Below are 16,671 nucleotides of genomic sequence, written 5' to 3'. Positions count from 1 at the left end.
TGCACGTACACACACACTCATACACACCCCTACGCGTGGTGACGGCAAGTTCCTGACTTCTCTGGAGCTCCCGAGGTGGCCGCTGACCAGGCACCTGGGCCTCCCGTCCCCCACTCCCTGCAGGGCCCGGTGCGCAGTGGGTGGGAGGACCGCGACCGGCAGAGGGGAGGACCTGCCCGCAGTGAGGATCGTCACAGCAGGGCTCCGGCCCCCACTGGCCCTTGTGTCCACTCGGCTGCTGCAGCTTCTGTGCCCCCAGCCCTGCGTCCTGCGCCTGGCGGGCACCACTTCCTCCCGTCCTGGCAGGGGCGGGCGCAGGCACGGGAGCTCCTAAAGAGTGACGGTGAGTGACAGAGTCAGCCTCGAGGACTAGACGCTACCAGGCACTCATCCAGCACGTTCCAGCATGTTCCAGCACATTCCAGCATGTTCCAGGATGTTCCAGCACATTGCAGCACGTTCCAGGATGTTCCAGCACGTTCCAGCATGTTCCAGGATGTTCCAGCGTGCCCAAATGTTCTCGAAGGATGAAGAGACGAGCTCAAAGTCATCCAGTCTCTGTTCTCACTCCTGGCTTGGATGCTCTTGTGTGAAAGGCCCCTGCCCGGGCCTTGGGCAGGAAGGAGGAGCCATTTGTCCTCAGGTCTGATTGCACTGGGGATGGATGGGTGGCGGAAACCTCCAGAAGCTCTGAGACTGGGCTCCCTGAGCCCCTCCTCTGCCCCTCTCCCTGGCTAGAAGTGGGTGAGACAAATGCCGTGCTCTGGGCTCTGCTCTCCGGCCGAGGGGCAGTGCGGGGAGGGGCCTGTGGAACAAGGCAGGCCCTGGGGCTGTCACTGACCGTTAGCTGAGCACTTACTATGTCCCAGGCTCTGTGACAGATGCAAAGGGCGTGCGGCTGCCGCCAGAGCTGAGGACTCTGCTGGCAGCTGCGGAGGGTTCTAATTCCCTTCTGGAATGGGGCTCACGTCCAGACAGGTGATTCCTGCTGAGTGATGACCTGCCAGCTCCCGCACCCAGAGCTCCGGCTCATTTCCTGCCACCCGCCCTGCAGTCGCGTTCCCGCTCCCCCAGTTAGGGCCGGCACTGGGGGGCCTGCCCCCCCGCAGGCAGCCCGAGTGGAGAGGGCGCCACCGCAGCAGGGGGCTCGTCAGCCCGGGCAGCGAGGGGGGTGGGTGGGCAGGGGGACCCCCGCGCCCTCTCCGGGTGCAGCAGACCCCGGCTCAAAGGGACCCCCGGCCCCGTGGCCCGGCTGTTCCCCACCCCCGGGCGCCCCTGGGCCCCAGCCCCCCGCCACGACCAGCCCTGCTGCTGCTCCTCCAGGCTCCCTGGGCTGGGGGTCTCTGGGGACAGGGCAGCCCCGTCCCGGCCGGCCAGTGCCCGCGGGGTCGCCCGCCCCACACAGCCGCGGGGACGCACGGCAGCCCTGAAGCAGAATCCTCACTCCAGGCCGGCCCAGGGCGGCCAAGGGCGCGTCTCCCGCAGGGACGGGACCTGCCCTCCGAGCCCCTGAGGGCACCCCAGTCCCCACCCCCACCAGCCCTGCAGAGGGCGAGCAGCGCCCGGGGCCGGGACAGCCAGGCGCGTCCGCACGGGGCAGGCTGGGGCTGACCACGGGGTCCCCCACCCCGGCCTCGGCTTCTCCCAGAGGTGAAGGGACAGGGACCAGCTCAGGGGCCACCCCGGGGGCCCCGACGCTTGGTGACATCCAGGGGCCAAATCAGGGAGACTTGCTCGAGGGACCAAGCGGGGCCCGGGGGAGCATCTGCCCCGTCCTTCCCCCGTCTCCGCCGGGCAGCAGGGCAGGGCCAGGCCCGGAGGAGCGTCTGCCCGTCCTCCCCACGTCCCCGCCGGGCAGCAGGGCAGGGCCAGGCCCGCGACTGCCCTGAGCATCCGTCCCGCCTCCCCTCCCTTCCCTGAAGTGGACGCTGCCCCTCGGCACTCCAAGGCGTGGCCAGTGGAGGATGCTTCGGTGTGGACAGCTGCTGCCCAGCTGCCCGGGGTCCCGGAGGTGGTGGCCGGCCTCCCTGGGAAGCAGCATCGCTCGCTCTGGGGCGAGAGCAGCTGGTCTGACCACGCCGCCCAGCACCGTCTCCCTGCTGGGCCCCTGGTCCTGCCTCGGGGCTCCTAGTCTGACGCAGTCTCCACTTGGGGCCGGGCAGGAAGAGCTGAGCCCAGGGTCAGCGGCAGAGTCCAGAGGTGACGGTGCCGGGGGGTCGGCCGCAGGGACGCAGCTCACCTCCTCAGAGCTGCCTGCAGGGACTGGCCCCGGGGGGACCAGGGCCCCGGACAGCCCCGGACGGCCTCAGACGCGACTCAGCGCCTTCACCCGCAGCACACTGGGGGGCCAGGACGCGGCACCGCCCAGGTCGTTCTTAGAAAGGAGCCAAGGGACACACCGAGGTGTCACCCCGCCCAGGGAAGCTTCAGAGAGGCGCGTCCGGCCAGCGGGGTCGGGAGCGAGCACGTCCTTTCCCGTCCACTCTCTCCGGCGAGGACTTGGAATCGCTCCAGCCGCTGCCACTTACTGGTCAGACTGCGAGGGCTCCTGGGAAGGGTCGGGGCTGGCCGGGCGCAGAGAGGACGAGACGCTCCAGGGACGCCAGGACGTCAGTGCTCCCGGGGAGACCCTGGGTCCAGAGACGAGCTCTGTCTCAGAGTCTCGGCACAGACCCCAGCTCCTCTTATTTGTTGTTATTATTATTATTATTATTGTTGTTGTTGTTGTTGTTATTATTATTATTATTTTAAATATCCCCACTTGCTGTTGGATTCAGGGTCTGTACCTCCAGAAGCCCCAGAGGCAGGACACCCAGCTGCCCTCAGGAGGGGGTCTGGGCGTGACTCCCCCTCCCTTCCTGCTCCTGACGCTCTGGCTCTCTCTGAGGAAGCAGGCGCTGTGGCACTGTTGTTCCCAGCAATGGAGGGAGGAAGGAAGACGAAAGGGCGCGAGCAGGCCCAGTGGGAGGGACCCAGGCAGCCGAGCCCGGGCAGACCCTTCCCCGATATCTGACCTCAGATCGTTTTAAAATGCACCTTCCAGGGCTGGAGCGATCGGACAGTGGGTAGGGGGTTTGTCTTGCATGAAGCCAACCTGGGTTCAACGATTCGATTCCCAGCATCCCGTAGGGTCCCCTGAGCACTGCAAAGAGTAATTCCTGAGTGCAGAGCCAGATGTAACCCCTGTGCATTGCCGGGTTTAACCCCAAAAAAGCAAAAAAACAAAAATGCACCTTCCAAGAGGAACTGCAGTGTCCGAGTGAGAGCAGCTAGCAGGGGAAGGAAAGGGGGAACGTGTGTCTACACAACACGGATAATAGTCGACACGCTCCAGGGGGGGGATAAATTAGCTGGCGTTTACCCCCTGGTCCCACTAGAGGTTGTTCTGCTGTGCGGGAGTGTGTTCCAGACAGAAAGTGCTGGTGCCTGAAACAGGAAACAGCAGGGAAAATCCACAGAACCAAAGTTGGATCTCTCTTTGGCAGGGTCAATGAAACAAATGGTCTCTAGTGGACTAAGTCAGAGACAGAGACAGAGACAGAGACAGAGAGACAGAGAGGAAACAACGCATCAGAAATGACTCACCCAAACCAGCATCTCATTAAAAAGAGTAGCTTCGATTAAATAAACCAAATTCTTGTGCCATAGATTAGCAACAAGGAAAAAATAGATAACTTGGATTTGACTGGAAGTATAAAGGAATCAAATCACTAATTAACAATCTTCCGAGCCAGAAGCACTATGTCAGCTAGACTCAAAGGTGAAATCTCCAAACATAGAGGAAGCAAAGATAACAGCTCCTAAAATCACTAAAAAAACAAAAAAAAAAACAGAATCAGGGAAACAATTTATAGTTCATTCTCTGAGACTAACATTACCATAATACCAAAACAAGATAAAAATGTTCCAAGAAAACCGCAGTCTCTCTCATTAACATAACTGGAAAAATCCTCAACAAGTGTTAGCAAATTGAAACCATCAGTGCTTGAAAAGATTAATACACCTCAATCAAATGGCATTTATTCTGCTATGCAAAACTGGTTCAATATTTGCACATTAATTTATACAACCCACTACTCAACTGAAGAAAAAAATTACATGATTATATCAGTTGGTGTAAAAATAACATTTGAAAAAAATTCAAAATCCATTCATAATAAATGCTGCAAACTAGCAAAGGAGGAAAAATCCTAATTAGAAAGTAAGACAGGATAGGCAATAGCTGCCTGTAGGTTGGAGAGGAAAAGACAGAGTGTCCTTTGGTCACACAACGCTTCGTAAATAAGCTCCAAGGACTGTCAGGGAATGATACAGAACCAATGAACAGGTTCACAAAATAAAGTTAAAAGAACAAAACCAGGGGCTGGAGGGATAGCACAGCGCTCAGGGCATTTGCCTTGCACCCGGCCAACCCGGGTTCGATTCCCAGCTTCCCATATGGTCCCCTGAGCACGGCCAGGGGTAATTCCTGAGTGCAGAGCCAGGAGTGACCCCTGTGCATTGTCAGGTGTGACCCAAAAAGCAAAAAAACAAAAACAAAAAAAAACCCAGCAATGCCACCTCACAGCAGCAGTGAACAACTGGAATTTGAACCCAACAATTCAAACGCAACTGGAAGCGCAAAGACACTGAGCACAGGAAGGGGGCTGCTCAGGGCTGAGTCTCACAGCAGGGCGGGGCCGCGGGAGGGGCCACGGGGCTCTGAGGGGGAGGCGCGGGTCCAAGGGGAGAGGAAGGTGGCGTGGACGCCCCCTGGGCCAGCCCCGGGGCTCCCAGGTGACCCTGCCCGTCCCAACCACAGCCCCGACGGCCACCGAGCCACAGACCCGAGTGCAAGTGGCGCAAACGAACCCACAAACCTGTGAAACACTGAAGGAGAGCGACAGGTCGGGCGCCCCAGGCCCCGGGCCACAGCCAGCCCCCGCACGGCCACACCCTCGGTCCCTCCTGCCCCGGGAGAGGCCCGGCCCGCGCCCCAGAGGCACAGGAGGGAACACAGATCCCGGCACCCAGGACACACGGGTCTCCTCGTGCCGTGGACTCTGAGTGTCCAAGAGAACCCAGGACCCACCCCACCAGGGGGCTCGGAAGAGGGAACAGGGACTCGGGACTGGGGCAGCGGTAAACAAGAAGACCCCAGGACCCCTGCACTGCCGGAAAAGAAGAAATCTCTGTGAATTGCCCCCAAGCACTGGCGGCAGTAGCTGAGTACAGCACCCTCACGTGGCGAAGCAACATCTCCCCACGTCACGGCAGCTGCCCAGGGCACAGGTGCACGGAGCAGCCGGCCAGCGGTAAGGGCGGGGCGGGCCAGTGGCAGATTCAGCGGGGCTGGACAGCACCAACAAGAAGTGCCATCCAGAATGGTGCATAGATGCTGGGTACTGATGCCTGGGTGCTGGGTACTGATGCCTGGGTGCTGGATACTGATGTTTAGGTGCTGGGTACTGATGTTTAGGTGCTGGGTACTGATGCTTGGGTGCTGAGTACTGGTACTTGGGTGCTGGGTACTGATGAATGGGTGCTGGGTATTGATGCCTGGGTGCTGAGTACTGGTGCTTGGGTGCTGGGTACTGATGCACGGGTGCTGGGTAGTAAGGCATTATCCTGGGTACTGATGCCCGGACACTGGGCTGCGTCAGCACCAGCAGGACTCACTGGACTCTTACTGGACACTGGGCTTGGGTCAAGTCTGGTGGGCGTGTCCTCCTTGGTGGAGGAAGGGGGCACGACGCCCCCGCCCCGGGGAAATGCCAGACAGGCCAACCAGGGCGCCTGCAGCAGCGGCAGGCAGTGGGGCCACTGGAGGTTCAGCCGCCCAGGGCACCAGACGAGGACGGAGCCACGGAGGGAAGCCCGCCCCCTGCCCCCCACCCCCAGCACGGCACAGCGTTGCTCAGCGTCACACCCAGAGTCTCCTTACTCGCTGACCCGCACCCTCACCAGACGCAGCCCCAAGGCTGCCAGGCCTGCCACGGGCACACACTCGGACACGGCAGTGTCTGGGTCGCCCAGACTACAGGTCTGAAGCCGCAGTGCTCACCGTGTAAGGGCTCGCCCGGGACAGCCGGCGGCAGCAGGGACCACCGAGAGACCAGAGAGATGCAGCCCGAGGGCGGGCGGAGGAAACAGACTCGGGACAGGGGTGCAGCGACGCGCTCTGCAGGGCTGAGGGGAGCCAGTGGGGGGAGAAGGGACAGGGAAACATCCCCCACCGAGACGCCACAGCAGTAAAAGAACAAGATGCGCCCCAGGGTCCAGGGTGTGAGGGGCGTGTGGGGGCTCCAGGAGACGGACAGACCCCGGCCCTGGTCCCGGGGACGGGAGCAGCAGAGAGGGGCAGGAGCACGCCAGATGCGGGAGCTCGGACGTTGCCAGGCATGACGAATGCCCGCGGGGACAGCTGCGTCTCAAACACACACTGTGCCTGTACCACGCCCCGGGCGCCAGCCAGGAGCACTCCCGGAGAGCCTCCCTCCCCCCTGCACTCCTTGCGCTGAGACCCGCCCCCTTCCCTACTCACGGCTGCAAGAAACTCCCCGCCCGCCCCAGCTCCCTTGGGGGACATCAAGGTCCAGCTTGATGCTGTGGCTTAGACTCGATATCAGCCAGGACTTCAGAAGGTGACCAGAAAGACGCTCGGCAAGGAAAGTCCCTTCCATCTCCCTCCTCCGAAAGCCCGTGAGATCTCCGAGCTGAGCTTATCGAACATCTTGAAAAGAAACTCAGCTCTTCCAACAGTGCTCAAGGAGACCCCCAGGGACGTGTGCGCAGCCCTGTCCACGTCAGGGGGAGGGACGAAGCCACGGCCGCACAGCGGTGTTTTCACAGACAGCGGCGAGTGTCATTTATAATTATCATTCAACGGAGTTTATCAAAACATCTGGCAGTAAAGCTCCAAGTGTGGGTTTGCCATCGGGAAAGCTGGAAGTTTGGTTTTGTTATTTTCGGACTGTTAATTGCCCATCACGTAATTAATTTCTAGGGAGCAGATTGTTCTCTAGGTTTGCTAATTTCGTAGATTTTGTAAAGGCGGCGTCACCCTTAGTAAACGCCAAGTTCTATGGTGGACTGAAAAGCACGTCCAGCGTTCCGTGATGTTTCAGCGACAACGCAATTTGTTTCCCGCCAACTATCGACAAACACGGGCAGGACCAATTTCTGTTAGTCGCTCATGTTTGCGCATTTTCCAGGGTACACAAAGGACCCCAGGCAAATTTTGCTAATTTCAAGAAGTGAGAAGTGCCTCCAGCCTTGGGCTCCTACCAACCGTGCCCCACGGCCAGAACTGGACTCCGAGAGGGACCAGGGTTTGCGCTGACTCCCCGCTTCTGCCCCAGGAAGTTCTGCTCCGTATTAGTTACTTAAGAGTAACTAAGTAACTATTAAGTAACGAGACTTAATACTCTCAACTTCCTTTGGGTCAGGTAAACCATCCCAGCAGTACTCCGTTATGTGACGGCTACCCTTGATGGAGTCCGAGGAGAACAGGAAATCGGGCTTCTTGGTTCCCGCGTTCTTCCTCAGTTTGTCCACCTGTGAAATGGCTCTTTGAAGGGTCAGATCCATCAACCTCACTCACCGACTGGCGTTTCTGCATACACTCAGCCTCCCAGCCGAGGGGATTCCCAACTGTGTTTGAGGAAGTTAACTGTCTCTGGCTCCTGCCTGAGCCAGGAAGCTCCAGCTCCTCACGCCTTCCTCACGGGACGTATTTTAGCACCTGCACTTTCATTGCTGTCGGTTTGTTTTTTTTTTTTTTTTGGTTTTTGGGTCACACCCAGCGATGCACAGGGGTTACTCCTGGCTCTGCACTCAGGAATTACCCCTGGCGGTGCTCAGGGGACCATATGGGATGCTGGGATTTGAACCCGGGTCGGCCGCGTGCAAGGCAAACGCCCTCCCCGCTGTGCTATCGCTCCAGCCCCCAACATTGCTGTCAGTTTTTAATGGGCCAATTGTCCTTGTCTCTAAGTTGTTGGTGTTAAAAAGGGGGACGGGGTGGCCTTTGTGTCTCAGTTAGTCTCTGTGAAGCTCTACCCACAGAGCCCGCGTGTTCCCAGACTTCTGGGGTCTGCCTCCCGGGGCCCCTGGGGAGAGCCGCCACAGGCGCCTTCAAGACTGTGCCTGGGGGAGGGGGCCTCTGCCCCCCGCTGCAGCCCAGTCGGGAAGGACGGGGGCGTTGCCGCCTCAGAGATGATTTCCGTGGAATAGGGCCGCAATGTAAGCTGTGTATCACTGATCACACAGCTGTAGGAGTGCGTGGTGCACACATGTGCGAGTATGTGTGCTTGCGTGTGAGAGAAAGAGAGTGAGTGTGAGAAAGTTACGTGTGCATGTGTGGTACAGGGTGTGAGAGTACTGTGAGTGTGTAAGAGAGTATATATGTCGACATAGTGAAGGTCTGTGTGTGAGTGTGTAAGAGAATGTTTATATGTGACATAGCATGCGAGAGTCTGTGTTTGAGAGAAAAATTATGCGTGTCACTGTGAGAGAGGATGTATGTGTATGTGTGCCAGCGTGAGAGAATCCCCGTGTGAGAAAGTCTGTGCGAGTGTGTGCATGTAAGAGATTGTGTGAGAGTCTGTGAGAGTGTGTAGATGATTGTGAGAGCATCTGTATGAGTGTGTGTGAGGGCGTCTGTGTGTGACAAAGAATGTGTAAGAGACTGTGTGTGAGTATATGTGAGAGAGAAAGATATGTGAGGCAGTGTGTGTGTGTGATAGAACAACTAGACATAGTGTGTGTGAGAAAGTGCTGAAGAATGCGAGTGTGCGCATGTAAGAGAGATCGTGTGTGAGAGTCTGTGTGAGTTTGTGGTGCATGCATGTGTATGTGTGTGCATGTTTGTGTGCATGTGTGTGAGAATCTGCGTGATTTTGTGTGTGCATGTGTACGTGTGTGTGTGTTTGCTTGTGTGTGCATGTGTGTGAGTCTGTATGTGTGTGTAAGGTCTATGTGTGTGTTTGTGTGTGCATGTGTGCGTGTATGTGTGTGTGTTTGTGTGCACGTGCGTGTATGTGCGTGTGTGAGTCGCCTGAAGGCGTATGATCGAGGCAGATGTGCAGCCACTAGCAGTCCTGAGGTTCGGCCCAATAAGGTCAAATTCTGAAATCTGCCTTGGGAGAGTCTCAGACTACAGTGATGCCCGAACTGTCCCCCGGGCCCTCCGTGCCCCCCCCCCATGTTCTCTCACTGCTGTGGCCGGACCCGACTCCTGCCCTGGGGCCCCCACTGCTCCCTGGTCAGACGGGAGGGGGACGGAACCCTCGTGTGGGGTCGGAGGGGAACGCTGAGGAGCCCAGCCCGGAGCTGCCGCCCGTGCCCACTGGCCTTCCTGACACAGCCCCCGTCGGGTCAGCGCGGCGGTTCCGGGCAGGTGTGCACAGGTAAGGGCCCGCCTGCTCCCCTCCCCGGGCTCACCTTCCCCAGGCTCGAGTGCTCAGACAGGGTCCTCACGTGCTTTCCCACCTCGTTACATACAAGGGAAACACCCGTGAGCAGTCATGAGGTCCACACGCTGTCAGGACACGGCCCGACAGGCTGAACAAACGGGGCTCAGGTACGGGGGATCCTGGGAGCCGCTCAGAAGCCTTCGGGGCTTCAGTACGTAGGAAATACCGTCAATGACGGGAATTCATATCCCAGGAAGCTAAATGAGGTAGAATACGCTGCTCCTTTTCTCTCCACATGTGGTTGTTCTGACTAAATCAACTCATCCTCAACTTTCTTACGTTTTTGTAAGCTGATTTCTGAGAAGTTTTTTTAAATGGTGCCAGTTCTTCCATCCTTAAGGCTGGGCCAAGGACAGGAACTGAAACCTGGAGTCCGTCTCCCATTCTTGAGTAACTTACTGAGGATTACGTTTAAAATAGAATTAAAGGACAGTCTCATCAGGGAGAGCAGTTTGGGATCAATTCTAGGAAGACGTGACAATCTCCAACGTGTGTACGTCTAACATCTGAGCCTCGAGCTATGCAAAATAAAATTTAAAAACATAAAAACAAACAAATTTAAACATCCACTGTACATGACAAATATATTTCTGTGGCTTCACCCCATAACTTCTCAAAGGAGGAATATTGTCTTTTTGGTGACAAGAGAGATCACTTTTTTAAATCCAGTTATAGATTTTTGAAATATACTAGACGATTCCTATTCAGATTCAACAAGAACCTGCCTTGTTGAAAGAACGAGATGTTAAAACTATAAAATGAATATCATCTCCTCAAATGTGGCTTACAATAAAATGAAGAGCTGGATACCCTCATGTAAAAACAAAGTGGCAGCAGCTTGGACAGACCCTTTGGAATCACATTGCATGAGCACAGAACACACAGGAGGCTTCTGAGACGCAGAGGGGGGACCCTGACCCCAGAAAGTCCGACGGCCTCTTCCCGGGCAGGGCTGAGCTTAGGGAGAGCACTTTTGGAGAGTTCACAGCTCAGTGGAAACTTCCAGGAGAGGTTCCCTGGGGGAGACAGAGACCTCGGGGGCGAGTGCCCGGGAGGAGCCTCTGGTTGGCAAGGAAGCGGTGAAAGCTGCGTGAGAGACCCCCAGAGCCCAGCAGGCGGCCCCTCATCTGGGATTTGGGTAGTTAAAGGCATAACAGTGACATCTGAATATCCCCCCAGGAAAGCAGTGTTTGGCATATTCTAGGCACAATCACAGAGACCTGGGCAGCAGGGGAGGGGGGACCCCGGAGACCCCCACCCCCATTAAACATCCAGATGACGCTCTTGGAGGGGCTGGTCCTCTGCCCCCAGAGCACTGCTGAGTGAGCCTGACCCGCAGAGCCCCCTGCCAGGTAACTGCTCCGAGAGGGGCGGAGGCTGTGTCCCGGGGGCCCACCCCAGCCGAGGAAACAGAACAGCCTTTCCCAGGGCCACGGGGAGGGCGGGAAAACAAAACAGCCTTACTTTCCCAGGGCGAAGCACTCCAGCCTCACGGAGGACTCCTTGGCCGCCTCTCTCGTCTCCGGAAGACGCACCTCGATCTTCGGTTCGTACTCCCCCATCACACCTGCCGGCAGCGGGCGTCAGCACCTTCTCGGCGGAGAAGTCCCCAGGGAGCAAGCAGGCTCCTGCTGCCCCCAGAGAGCAGTGCCCTCTGCCAGGCGGGCAGGGCGGGGCTGACCCCCAGGTGCCAGCATGGCCCTAAATGGTTCTTCCCCACGGCGGCACCTTCAGAAGGATCCTGCTCGCACCCGGCACGGCACAGACCGGTTCTAGATGTGTCTGTGGTCATGTAGGGGTTTTCTCCAGACCGCTGTGGGGTCCCACCCGTGGGGGCCGGGGGTATCAGCAGCCCCCACCTACAAGGAGCAAGGCCACTCTCCGCTCTCCCTCGGGGTCTGAGCAGCGCCGGCCGCAAGGCTGGAGGCTTCCCTGCTGGCCTGCCGGAACCCGCTGCCGGGACCCGCCCCTCCCCGCAGACGAGGGAGACGCCCCCAGGGTTACAGCACCCAGTGGACAGGAAGCCCAGCAGGGGGCTGCAGAGAAAGGGGGGCCGAGGCTGCAGGTGGCCCCCAGACACAGCCCCTGTGCCCAGCGCATCGGGGTTGGGCGGGGCGGGCCTGGGAAGAGCCTGACTCCCGTCTCGTGCCTCGTGAGTCTCCCCCGCGTGGCCGCGGGCCCGTCTCACCGTCCGTGCGCTGCACCAGGGGCGTGGGCGGGCTCTGCACGCTCCTCCGGGCCTCGGCGTTGGTGACGAAGCAGGTGTAGTTGCCCACGTCCGACGGCTCCATCTTGGCGATGTACAGGTTCCCCGTCTCCTGGGACACAAACCTGCGGCTGTCCTCCTGGACGTGCAGCGGGCTGTCGTTGAAGGTCCAGGCGTAGGAAAGGCCTGCAAGGAAGGTGAGAGCCCCGGAGCACTGCAGGGAGCAACCTGCACCTCCGTGTGCGCCGCAGCACGGCTCGCCGCAGCCAGGGTCTGGAAACAGCCCGCGCGCCGAGAACAGACGGGTAAGGAGACTCCGGCACAGCCACGCAACAGGATACTCTGCAGCCCCCAGGGAGAAGGAAGCCGTGAGACTGGCCGGTCAACGGGTGGACAAAGAGAGCATCAAGCCGCGTGAACGAGGGAGAGGACAGACGGACGGACTGCACACACTTGTGGGATATCCGAGAAGATTCTCGGAGGCTAATGCCCAAGGACAGTGGGAGCAAGGGCCAGCAGGGTCAGTCCATGGCTGGACGCCTGCCTCCAGGGCAGGGAAGAAGGCAGCTGGGATAGAGAAGGCGCCACTGTGGCAAAGATGGTTGGAAGTGAGCACTCTGGGGAAGAGCTGCGGGCTGGGAGTAGGCAAAGGAACAAGCATGATAAAGTTTCAGTGCCTGCGTTGCAGACCGTAATGTGTGAAGGGGAAGAGAGAGAACGCAAGAGAGATCAAGACAAAAAGTGTCGGCCATAGAGGCAGGCTGGGCGGGAGGGGACAGTGAGGAAGGGTGGTAGGAGGGAAGCTGGGGACACGGGTGCTGGGAAATGTTCCCTGGTGGAGGGACATCGTGGGACTGAAACCCAGTCATGAACAGCTTCGTAACTGGATCTCATGGTGATAAAAAAAGAGAATAAAATAAACAAAGGTGGTAACTCTTATTATATAATTTCTGTTAAAACAGAAAGGGTGGAGGAAAAGTAAAAAGACCATCTCTCTTTGTATTTATTTATAGAGATAAAGAAAGAGAGAGAGAAAGAAAGAAAGAAAGAAAGAAAGAAAGAATGAAAGAAAGAAAGAAAGAAAGAAAGAAAGAAAGAAAGAAAGAAAGAAAGAAAGAAAGAAAGAAAGAAGGGAAGAAAGAAAGAAAGAAGGAAAAAAGAAAGAAAGAAAGAAAGAAAGAAAGAAAGAAAGAAAGAAAGAAAGAAAGAAAGAAAGAAAGAAAGAAAGAAAGAAAGAAAGAAAGAAAAAGCAACAAAGGAAGGAAAGAAGGAAGAGAGGGAAGGAAGGAAGGAAGGAAGGAAGGAAGGAAGGAAGGAAGGAAGGAAGGAAGGAAGGAAGGAAGGAAGGAAGGAAGAGAGGGAAGGAAGGAAGAGAGGGAAGGGAGGAAGGAAGGAAGGAAGGAAGGAAGGAAGGAAGGAAGGAAGGAAGGAAGGAAGGAAGGAAGGAAGGAAGGGAGGGAGGAAGGAAGGAAGGGAGGAAAGGAAAGCTCGAGCCTTCACACACCCCATCGGCGGCCTCCCCGGTCTAGAGTAAGACTGTGTCCCTCTCCCAGGTGCTGCTGCCCAGCCCACGGGAGTGGACACTCTCCCGCTTACTCTAGCCCAGCTGGAGGACCAGCCTCATGGTCATCCTGCTCATGGCTGGCCTCGGGGGAGAAGGGATAGACACGCGCCTGAGGGAGTGGTGGGTGGACTAGGAAGAAGCTTCCGGCATGAGAGCCGTTGGCAGAGGAGGCTGAGTGACCGGCCACTCCAGGGCCGGCAGAGGCGGGGGCTGTCGGGAAAACGTTTCCCTTAAACGTCTGTGCTCAAGGTCACTACCGTCCGTCCGTCTTGGAGAGAACTGGCCGGGCTCTCTCAGCCTGGAAACCTGCCCCGAGAAAGACTGAACTCTTAGAGAAAGGCCTGCGGCTGGCAGGTGGATCCGGTCACGCTGGTCGCCGGGCAGCAGAGGGTGGGAGGGCGGGGCGTGGGGAGGGCGCTGGCTCCTGTCAGCTCTGACGGCAGGTGGGCAGGAGTGTTGCCCAGACAGAGGGAGACAGTGTCCTGCGTCTGCTGGACACGCACTCCTGCAGCTCCAGGGTCCTTCGTCCTCTGCCCGCACCCAACACCCAACACGCACGCCCGCTCCGGCGTCCGTCCACGCCCCTTCCTCCTTCCCAGCATCCCCTGCTCCGGAACCCGTTGCTCCCTCCGTCCGTCCATGCTCTGGCATCGACCTCCTGTGGACACGGCACATGTCAGACACGCAGAGGCCGAGGGTCTGTCTCTGCCCCCGCCGTGACCCACCGTATCCCCAGCACTGAGGCCAAGAAGCGTCCCCGTTGTCTCGTGACTGTCCAGTGCTCTCTCGGGGAGGCCGTTGTAGCTGCTCTGCAGTTTCTCTCGCACTGACCATTTCCGCGGCAGGATTTTAATTTCATGAAAACGATTCAAACAGGAGACACCCTTTGGGGCCTAATTTCTTCTCATAATTTTGACGCTTATGTAGCTGTGATTCTCCAACCCCTTGTGTGTGCCCCAATTGCGTGAGCCCTTCGGTGTAGAGAAAATTCTTTTCTAGGACGACGTGGGCATGTCCACCCTTGCTGGATCTATTCTAGGAGTGCGTCTTCGTTGTATTTAACTTTGTTGGAAACAGCAAAAACATCCTTCAAAGAGGCTTTCCCCCACCGCCTGCAGGGGCTGAGGGGACGTCGGCCCACCCTTGCAGCGTCCTGCCGGGTCCGTGCTCATGCCCACCCGGGTCTATTCTGAGGGCTGAGGCTGGGCGCCTGCCTCCAGCTGCCTCCTGGAAACCTGCGTCACTCGGGAAGGAGCAGAAGGAACCGAGTCCGACGGGGGTTGCTCTCGGTGAGAACATCTCCAGGGGTGCCCTGTGCGGAGGCGAAGGGGCACCCACACAAGCGGTTGGGCCGGGGAGACGGGGAGGCTCTGGAGCCGGGCAACGCCCGTCCTCCACCCGCTGGGCCTGACCTCAGGTCTCTGGGGCATGAAGGAGACCCCAGTGGACACGCCTCTGTGTCCTGCTGACCCAGCCTGGGACAGAGGCCGGGGAGAGCTGGCCTCCCCCTCCTCCCGCCCCGGCCCCTCACCCCACCGCGGGACGGAATGTGCCATTCGACTCCCCAGGGAGCTGCAGCCAGCAGGAACGGGCGCCCTGAGCTGCCCACATAATGCTACTGACCCGTCCCCCTCTGCCGACACCCTCCAGGGCCCCCAGCAAAGGCCCGGCCAGTGCTGGACGCCAGGGGACCCACCAACACCTCCCCTGCCATTGCATGAGCAGAGAGGAAAGTCGGGCCAGGACCCGGGGCCGCCACCTCCAGGGAGACGCCGGGCGGGGCTGGCCCTCGCTGCGGCCCTGGGGGGTGCAGGGGGCAGCTGCTCGCCCCCTCTGGGGCCGCCTCGCACGGCCGGTGGCTCTGGATCCCTCCTACCCGCTTCCCGGCCGGGCCTCAGCCCTGTGGATATGGGTGTGGACGGGCTTTAACGGGAAAAGGTGGAAAACGGCACCTCGCAAACTGGAAGCTGAGTCTCTCCCATTTCTTAACTAAATGCATAATTCATGGGCCCCTCAGGTGGGCGCCTCTGAATCCTTAAATGTTCCCTCCACCCTCTCTGACACTCCTCAGTCATCCCTGAAGGGGACTCAGCAGGCCCAGGCCGGGATGAGAGCTGGTCCCTCCGGAAGTGGCCACAGGACACTGGAACACCCTGGACGTGAGCATCACACCCGCGGGTCACAGGCAGAGCCCAGGGAAACCCCCTGCTCAGCAGCGCCTCTGACTCGGCTCCCGGGAGTGTGTGGTTCTGTGTGACACTACGGACCCCTCCCCGGCGCCAGACTGGGAAACAAACACAGAAGCCCTCATGTGCCCATTGCACGGATTGTACTTCTCTTAAGTGGGGAATCGGGGAAGTTTGTTAGAGGTGGACATGGAGAGTGTCCAGCTTTGCTCAGCCCTGGTAGGGGAGTTCGGTGTGAAAGATAAACCAGCAGGACAAAGATACGGAGTGTAGGGGTCAGTCCTTCGCGGGGGAGAGAGTCCTTCCCACAGTGCCGCGGGCCGCACAGGAGAGACAGTCCCTCTCACAGGAGAGACAGTCCCTCTCCCAGGAGAGAGACCGCACGGGAAGAGACAGTCCTTGTCCTGTGGAGACAGTCCCCCTCAGGGGGAAGGCAGCCCTCACAGGGGAGACTGTCCTCACCGGAGAGCCAGTCCTGCTCACGGGAAGACAGAGCTTCTCATGGGGGAGACAGTCCTTTCATGGGTGACACCGTCTCTGTCTTCTGAGGGAGACGTTCCTTCTCCTGAGGAGACGTTCCTCCTCCTGAGGAGACAGTAATTTCCACAAGGAGACGGGCTTCCTCATGGCTGACAGTCCTTATGGGGGGCTCGTCCTCTCGCAGGGAGACAGGTTCTTTTCGTGGCGTGACAGACAGTCCTTCTCGTGGGGAAGACCAGCCTCACGGCGAGATAACCCTTCCCGGGAGACAGTCCTCCCAGTGCGACTGTCCCTCCCCGGGGGAGGCCGTGCTCCTCACGGGGACAGCCCTAAGCCCCGGGGGGCTCCGTGCCCGGGAGTGGCTGTGCCCCGCCCACGGCTGACGACCGCCAGCTGGGTGCTCTGAGCTGTGGAGCGGGAGCAGAGGCAGAGCCTCTCCCGGCCGAGGGGGGCCCCGGGTGACCAGCAGGAGACGGGCACGGGGACGAGCTCTGCGGGCGGGGCTGCGCGGCCTCACAGGACCCTCAGCAGGGCCTCGGGAGCCCGCCAGGCCTGCTCTGGGCCGACACTGCTCAGTACCCCCACGGGCACCCCCAAATGGCACCCCCAGGGCACCCCGCACGGCAGCCCCACCCCTTCACAGGAACTTCCTTACGGAGCACTGGGAAGTCTGAGCACTCCCGGGCGGGTCAGCAATCACGCTCGTCCGTCCCGCGGCCGCCTGAAACCGCGCTCAGCCGACCTGTGCCCCAGCCGGAGAGCGACTCCGGGGGTCTCCTC

At 58.9% G+C, this 16,671-nt stretch overlaps 1 protein-coding gene across 2 annotated transcripts in view; it reads right to left on the bottom strand.

The window, feature by feature from the left end:
- The window catches only part of LOC101545784 (contactin-6), a 195,391-nt gene that overhangs the window by 70,791 nt on the left and 107,929 nt on the right, over window positions 1-16,671 (bottom strand). For both annotated transcript variants that reach the window (XM_055135884.1, XM_055135885.1), the window contains exons 6-7: window positions 11,644-11,847; window positions 10,920-11,022 (exon numbers count right to left, since the gene is read on the bottom strand). In XM_055135884.1, coding sequence (XP_054991859.1) covers window positions 10,920-11,022; window positions 11,644-11,847 — 307 coding nt within the window. The remainder of the gene's footprint in view (window positions 1-10,919; window positions 11,023-11,643; window positions 11,848-16,671) is intronic.

This window comes from Sorex araneus, chromosome 4, assembly GCF_027595985.1.
Source record: "Sorex araneus isolate mSorAra2 chromosome 4, mSorAra2.pri, whole genome shotgun sequence".
Lineage (NCBI taxonomy): Eukaryota > Metazoa > Chordata > Mammalia > Eulipotyphla > Soricidae > Sorex > Sorex araneus.
The sequence above is the reverse complement of the archived record's forward strand: the minus strand, read 5'-3'. Positions and strand labels throughout refer to the sequence as shown.